Genomic DNA, 8,246 nt, shown 5'->3' on the forward strand with positions numbered 1-8,246 from the left:
TGAAAAAACTCTTTCGATTCGAAATTAATTGGAATGTTTTTAATTTAATATGATATTAATATTTGTTTTGAGGTTTCACTAAATTGCATTATTATTGTTTTAATTTGACTAAATGCTTTTCTTTATATCATATCGCCCCCCTTTCCCCCCTGTATGTGTGGGAGTGGTCTCGTGCAGGTCACGTGCTCTGAGCCTTTGTTGATTTGATTCAGTGAGAGAACAGGAGGACAAAAAAAAAAAAAGTCCCGGTCCGACCCACCGACAGACCGTGAATCCTCCCCGGAGAACAGTCGCTCCTCTCCGGCTTGAATACCGCAGGATCCCCGCTGTGTGGAACCTTTCTCTGGATCTTTTTCCCTGGATCTTTTTTTCCTTTCCCGGCGGTTATTGCTCTGTTCTGCGGGGCTTCGGGTTATGCAGCCCGGCCTGTGAGAGCCTGTTTTGGGGGGTTTTGATCCGGAGGTGTGGGGGTCGCTTTGCAGCCCCAGGCCCTGCTTCTGCTTTGTTATCCTGGGCTTCAGTTAGCATCTCCTCATCGTGTTTTCCAGGCTTTTCTTCCAGCATGAAGCCCCTTTCCTGGAGACCCCCTCACATGGGGACAATCAGGATTTAAAGCCCCCTTAATTGATATTTTTCTGCATCAACTCAATCCAGAGAACATCCTATTTTTGTGTGCATCTTATAGACCTCTATCTCCCCCTTTTATTCCTGCCTCCCCCTCCTCCCCCATAATGGCCCCAGCCTGGTTCTCGGGATGCCTTTTGCTGCTTCTCCTCCCCGCCTCACGGAGCTCTTTCCCCCGCAGCGGAGGTGCAGAATGCGGCCCCGGGAAGGCCTCCGACTGCCCAGGTGAGACACAAAAACAACCACTTCCGATTTGCACCTGAACGCAGCACAGGTCACTTCAGGTGTGACAGATGTTCTGGGACTCAAATCTTCATTATTTACCTTTTCTGTCATCTATTATGGGATGTTAGGGTACATTAGTGTCATGAGATGTGATGGAGGCTCCTACCTGCTATACCTGAAGATGACACAATATTTAATATGCACCTTTATTTTGAAAATCCCATTGCAAATCATCTTTAGGTTCGATTTTTTATTTTGAAAAATGTATTCTGGGTTTCATTTAATCAATAACAAACAGGTCCTTGAACACATGTTGCCTAAAGATGACACCAGCAAACATAACATATTTACTATGCACCTTTTATTTTGAAAATCCAATTGCAAATCATCGTTAGATTTGATTCTTGTATTTGTTTGTATGAAATAATATCTTCAGTTTTATTAAATCAATTACAGACACCTACCTGAAGATAACACTGGAAACAATCACTAGCATACATTAGCCTTTATTTTGAAATTCCCACTAGGCCTTTATTTTGAAAAATGTCCCATCTGCCAATCCATGGTTAGGTTCAGATATAAATTAACTTCAAAAGAAACGGAACAAAATCATTAAATCATATTTTAGTTTTCTTATGTAACTTGATATAAATTTAAGTGTGTGTGTGTGTGTGTGTGTGTGTGTGTGTGTGTGTGTGTGGTGTGTGTGTGTGTGTGTGATGTGTGTGTGTGTGTGTGTGTGTGTGTGTGTGTGTGTGTGTGTGTGTGTGTGTGGTGTGTGTGTGTGTGTGTGTGTGTGTGTGTGTGTGTGTGTGTGTGTGTGTGTGTGTGTGTGTGTCCACTCCTCACTTCACTCTATTTTAGGGTTAATTACAGGGTGAAGAAACAGGGCGAGGTTTAATGAGGGAGTACCCTGTGTGTATTAGAGTGTGTGTGTGTGTGTGTGTGTGTGTGTGTGTGTGTGTGTGTGTGTGTGTGTGTGTGTGTGTGTGTGTGTGTGTGTGTGTGTGTGAGTTATTTAAGTAAACTTCAGTAGAACAGTTATAACACATTAGTATTTAGCTAATGCTTTAATCTTCTCATACTGCCTGTGCTGCAGCACCTCTTTTCACCCTCTGTCTGAAACCAGAGCCCAGTCTGCACTGATTGGTCAACCAGCTTAGAGATGTCCCGCCCCTTAGCCTATCACTACAATGTGTTGGAGTTTATTTCACAGTTTGTTGACAGATCTAAATCTAGAAGGATCTGAAACAGCTTCTGATCAGGGAACGGCCTGAAAGACGGATTTAAGTTCATCTCCAGGATCTAAAGGATGAAGTCTTTGTGAGACCTATTTTCAGAAGATCATTGTACTTCAGAGACACATCTCTCATCACTGTGACTTGCTGAAACACAACAACCTGTCATAAAACAACTAAAGTTAATTTAAATAGAAATAGAAGAGGTACAAATAAATAAAACATTGAGTTGTCCAGCCTCTCTAACAGCAGTGGTGATTACATGACAATAGAAATGTCAAACAAGTATATATATCTTAAAGGGGACCTATCATGCAAAATGCACTTTGTGATGTCTTTTCTACATCAATGTGTCCCCGGTGCGTCGGGGAACTCACGCAGCGCCAGAACATAAAACCCTCTCTCTTTTCCTCCGTACCCACATCTTTTAAAAACAGGGGAACAACGAGCGGATACAGATTTGCTGCCGATATGACGTAATATCGGATGGTGAACCCTCAGAGAGTTGCTATCAGAAACAATGCCTGACGTGTTTTGGACGTAATCCCGTCTTTGTTTACATTAGCATCGCTAACACTCAGAGCTAACCTGTACTGGAGAGCATGTGTTTAAAAAGCAGGAAATAAAAAAAGGAACTCACCTTGTGATAAACCTGAGAGAGAAAAAGCATTTGAGCTCCATGCTGTTTCAGAAATAATCCTTGATGTGGTTTAGAACAGGATGGCGTTTTATCACAGCAGAATTTAACTTTATCTCCGGTAGCATTCTGATCAGGCATTAGCTCCGCCTCCTCTTTTTTTTTTTTTTTTTCAAGCTAAGGACCCCAGAATCCTTGTTTCTCTACCAGCTGGAACAGAGGGGTGTGAGCAGTCTGAGGCGTGGGGGGGGGGGGGATCTGTTTGGTATTTTAAGCAAAAAACTTCACAGACATGTTTTGTATAGGTATGGCCCTACAATATATGTTTCCAATATAGCATGATAGGTCCCCTTTAAGAGAAAGAACGTCTGGACACTTCTCCGTGTATTTGATCTGCAGGAAGCGTGTAATCAGAAGTAGGTTAGGAGGAGCTTTGTTGTGTTCGCTTCAATGGTTTCATTCTAGGAAACGTTTACAGATTCAGGACCAGAGATGTTAAAGTACACACATCCTGTACTCAAGTAGAAGTACACACATCCTGTACTCAAGTAGAAGTACACACATCCTGTACTCAAGTAGAAGTACACACATCCTGTACTCAAGTAGAAGTACACACATCCTGTACTCAAGTAGAAGTACACACATCCTGTACTCAAGTAGAAGTACACGCATCCTGTACTCAAGTAGAAGTACACGCATCCTGTACTCAAGTAGAAGTACACGCATCCTGTACTCAAGTAGAAGTACACGCATCCTGTACTCAAGTAGAAGTACACGCATCCTGTACTCAAGTAGAAGTACACGCATCCTGTACTCAAGTAGAAGTACACGCATCCTGTACTCAAGTAGAAGTACACGCATCCTGTACTCAAGTAGAAGTACACGCATCCTGTTACTCAAGTAGAAGTACACAGCATCCTGTACTCAAGTAGAAGTACACGCATCCTGTACTCAAGTAGAAGTACACGCATCCTGTACTCAAGTAGAAGTACACGCATCCTGTACTCAAGTAGAAGTACACGCCTTCCTGTACTCAAGTAGAAGTACACGCATCCTGTACTCAAGTAGAAGTACACGCATCCTGTACTCAAGGAGAAGTACACGCATCCTGTACTCAAGGAGAAGTACACGCATCCTGTACTCAAGTAGAAGTACACGCATCCTGTACTCAAGTAGAAGTACACGCATCCTGTACTCAAGTAGAAGTAACGCATCCTGTACTCCAGTAGAAGTACACGCATCCTGTACTCAAGTATGAAGTACACGCATCCTGTACTCAAGTAGAAGTACACGCATCCTGTACTCAAGTAGAAGTACACGCATCCTGTACTCAAGGAGAAGTTACACGCATCCTGTACTCCAAGGAGAAGTACACGCATCCTGTACTCAAGTAGAAGTACACGCATCCTGTACTCAAGTAGAAGTACACGCATCCCTGTACTCAAGGTAGAAGTACACAGCATCCTGTACTCAAGGAGAAGTACACACTCCTGTACTTCAAGTAGAAGACACACATCCTGTACTCAAGTAGAAGTACACACATCCTGTACTCAAGTAGAAGTACACACATCCTTTACTCAAGTAGAAGTACACACATCCTGTACTCAAGGAGAAGTACACACATCCTGTACTCAAGTAGAAGTACACGCATCCTGTACTCAAGTAGAAGTACACACATCCTGTACTCAAGGAGAAGTACACACATCCTGTACTCAAGTAGAAGTACACACATCCTGTACTCAAGTAGAAGTACACACATCCTGTACTCAAGTAGAAGTACACACATCCTGTACTCAAGTAGAAGTACACACATCCTGTACTCAAGGAGAAGTACACACATCCTGTACTCAAGTAGAAGTACACACATCCTGTACTCAAGTAGAAGTACACACATCCTGTACTCAAGTAGAAGTACACACATCCTGTACTCAAGTAGAAGTACACACATCCTTTACTCAAGTAGAAGTACACACATCCTGTACTCAAGTAGAAGTACATACATCCTGTACTCAAGTAGAAGTACACACATCCTGTACTCAAGTAGAAGTACACACATCCTGTACTCAAGTAGAAGTACACACATCCTTTACTCAAGTAGAAGTACACACATCCTGTACTCAAGTAGAAGTACACACATCCTGTACTCAAGTAGAAGTACAGATACTTGTGTTTAAAAATACTCAGGTAAAAGTAGAAGTACTGACTGAGCCTCTTTACTCAAGTGAAAGTAAAGAGGCTTTGAAATGTACTTCAGTAAAAAGTACCCATAACTAGCAGCTGTTTTAAAGAGTAGAAAGTACAGGTATTTGTGTTCAACATGTAAGAAGTAGAAAGTACAGGTATTTGGGTTCAACATGTAAGAAGTAGAAAGTACAGGTATTTGGGTTCAACATGTAAGAAGTAGAAAGTACAGGTATTTGGGTTCAACATGTAAGAAGTAGAAAGTACAGGTATTTGTGTTGAAAATGTGAGAAGTAGAAAGTACAAATGATGCTATATTATTTAAAGTGGACCTATCATGCTATATTTGAAACATATATTGTAGGGTCATACCTATATAAAACTTGTCTGTGAAGTTTTTTTTTCAAAATACCAAACAGATCATGAAATTTAGCCATGCCTCATTTCGCTTTATTTGCTCTATTCCAGCCCTGTTTTTGCAAGGGCTGATTCTGCTTTTGAGGCAGACTACAGCGCCACTTACAGGCCTGGCATATGTACTACAGCGTCTCCAGCGCTTTCGAGCGGCAATGGCCGGCCGTGGCCCAACCCCACATTCCCCTGATAGGCGGAGAGTTGGCCCAATAGCCGTAGCGCCACCGTCCTGACGTCAGGACAGTGTTCAAATCTGGATCAGTTTTTATCAGATCCGTTGCAGCCCCTTTTTTAGAGATTTGGGTATGGAGGAAAATAGAGAGGGTTGTGTTTTCTGACACTTGGTGAGTTCCCTGGAACACCGGGGACACATTCATGTAGAAAAGATGTACAAAAGTGCATTTTGCATGATAGGTCCCCTTTAAATATCTCTCACAGTCTGAGTTCACTGACTCATGAGGAACCCTCTCCTGTAATCTAGTTCACGTCACTGTCTGCAGGACGCTTCATTAGAGACGTCACCATGACAGAAATATAATGCCTTCAATACCACATTAAAAACCATCCAATAAATCCCATGTAAGTTACTTCTCACTTCTTTAGCTCCTGGTTTAGCTGCTAATGCTAGTTTTTGCCCAATTTGTGGAGATATAAGCTCCTATTTTATTTCCCATCGTTAGTTTTTGCCCTTTCTTTGTGACTTTAGAACCTGATTTAGTTGCTAACATTAGTTATCATCCTTATTTTGAGACTAGCTCCATTAGCTGCTAATGCTAGTTGTTGCCCTTTCTTTCTATCATTAGCTCCTAGCTGCTATCGTTCGTTCTTACTCTCTATCTATGATATTAGCTCCTAAATTAGCTGCTGATGTTCTCACCCTATTTTGAGTCTGTAGAAACTTATTTAGTTGCTAACTCTAGTTCGTACTCTTCTATCTATGATATTAGCTCCTAAATTAGCTGCTAATGCTAGTTTGTACCCTTATTTTTAGTCTGTAGAAACTTATTTAGCTGCTAACGTTAGCACATCTTTCAGTCTTTAGCTTCTGATTTATTTGCTAATGCACATTTTGCCTTTACTTTGTCCAGCCTCAGTCCCTGGTGTTCATCAGCTCCACATGATGCTCAGTTTCACACGGGGTTGCTTGTTGTGTTCAGTGTGTATAGACGGAGGTTTCCCACTATGACTCCCCATAGAGAGTTCAAACGCAACACCAGGCTGTCCGATGGGAGGTTAGCATCCATAGCAACATGAAGAAGCTCTCTGTCAGCTTCAGGCGTTCAAATCTACTTTATTAGTGGCTACCAAACATCACAATGTGTTATATTTAATGTCCTTAAATCAACACATTTTAGTGCAAACATGTGGCAGGAAGTTTGACTTTAACCAAACTAAAACACTACATGCTGACTACTAGGTTAGACTGGTCCTGGGAACAGTGTTTCTGTGTGTGTGTGTGTGTGTGTGTGTGTGTGTGCGTGTGTGCCGTGTGTGTGTGTGTGTGCGTGTGTGTGTGCATGTGCGTGTGTGTGCGTGTGTGCGTGTGTGTGTGTGCATGTGCGTGTGTGTGTGTGTGTGCGTGTGTGTGTGTGTGTGCGTGTGTGTGTGTGTGCGTGTGTGCGTGTGCGTGTGTGCGTGTGCGTGTTCTCGCTGCCTCAGCACACCGAGGTATTCTCTAATGACAGGGGAAACGGGGGTCACGACCCCTGTAATTACCCGCTCTAATTGGCTAGCCTGAGGCAATGGCGACCAATCAGCTGCCAGCAGATCAGGGAATTACTACCCTGGATATTAGTGTGTGTGTGTGTTTGTTTCCCACACTGCATCTGTGTGTGGATTTGGTATGGTGTTTCCATACACTACATTTTCTACTGCATTTTGAAATTAAAAACGGCACAACGACCCATTTTTTAAGTGTTTTCTGCTTTTTTTTATTGCCAAATCAACAATATTTCTCTGCTCTGACGATGTGTGTGTGTGTTTTTTTAATATATATATGTTTTATTTATTTCCAGATCTGTCGGAGAAGAAGAGCGACCTGAGAGTGTGTGACGCCGGGACGTGTCGCTTCGGAGGAAGCTGCCGCGAGAACGGAGCCGACATCAAGTGTGTGTGCCAGTTCCACGTGAGTCACTCACACACACACACACACACACACACACACACACACACACACACACACACACACACACACACATTGAGTTTCTCCCGACATTGAGGTGTGAAAATAGGAGAAAAAACTCTAAAATGTATGAGAAATAAATGTATATTTCTGTTAGAATATTATATTAAATAATACAAAGAAAATGTGGGTATTTTCTGGATTGAGAATTGTAAATTAATAAGAAAGAAAATCAGGTAATCTCTGAATTTAAAAGTGACCTATTAATGAATATAAATCATTGTGTGTTTCACTCTCGCGCTCCTATTGGCTAGCGCTCCATCACATTGTACATGATAGGCTAAGGGGCGGGACATCTCTAAGCAGTTGACCAATCACAACTCTTTAAACCCGACGTATTAATGAATATATTTAATGGTGTGTTTCAGTGTAATAAGAAGTACATCCCTGTGTGCGGCTCGAACGGAGACACGTATCAGAACGAGTGTTTCCTCCGGAGAGCGTCCTGTAAGAAGCAGAGGAACATCAGCATCCTGTCGGAGGGGCAATGCTACCACGGTATGCATCCCATAATAATCAATATCCTACCTTTTATATCGTGTAATTCAGCCCGTCAATAGTCAGATAGTTCACAGATCTCTCCCACTAGTTAGTCCTGTTTCATCTTCTATTCTGAGATGTTTCATTGTTTATTCATAATTATGTTTAACACCTGTTTTAACACGCTGTCCCAGTTTAGGGTTAATAAAGTATATCTTATATATATCTAGTTTAACTCGACATGAGGCACATATTTACGGTGATT

General features: G+C 42.0%; 1 protein-coding gene across 1 annotated transcript in view; it reads left to right on the top strand.

The window, feature by feature from the left end:
- Window positions 1-254: 254 nt before the first annotated feature.
- Window positions 255-8,246, top strand: part of LOC117475953 (tomoregulin-1-like) — a 14,213-nt gene continuing 6,221 nt past the window's right edge. The window contains exons 1-3 of the mRNA XM_034122299.1: window positions 255-849; window positions 7,335-7,444; window positions 7,870-7,999. Of these exons, the coding sequence (XP_033978190.1) occupies window positions 732-849; window positions 7,335-7,444; window positions 7,870-7,999 (358 nt within the window). The 5' untranslated portion in view covers window positions 255-731. The remainder of the gene's footprint in view (window positions 850-7,334; window positions 7,445-7,869; window positions 8,000-8,246) is intronic.

The sequence above is a fragment of the Trematomus bernacchii genome, unplaced genomic scaffold (genome assembly GCF_902827165.1).
Source record: "Trematomus bernacchii unplaced genomic scaffold, fTreBer1.1, whole genome shotgun sequence".
In the NCBI taxonomy this organism is placed as follows: Eukaryota; Metazoa; Chordata; class Actinopteri; order Perciformes; family Nototheniidae; genus Trematomus; species Trematomus bernacchii.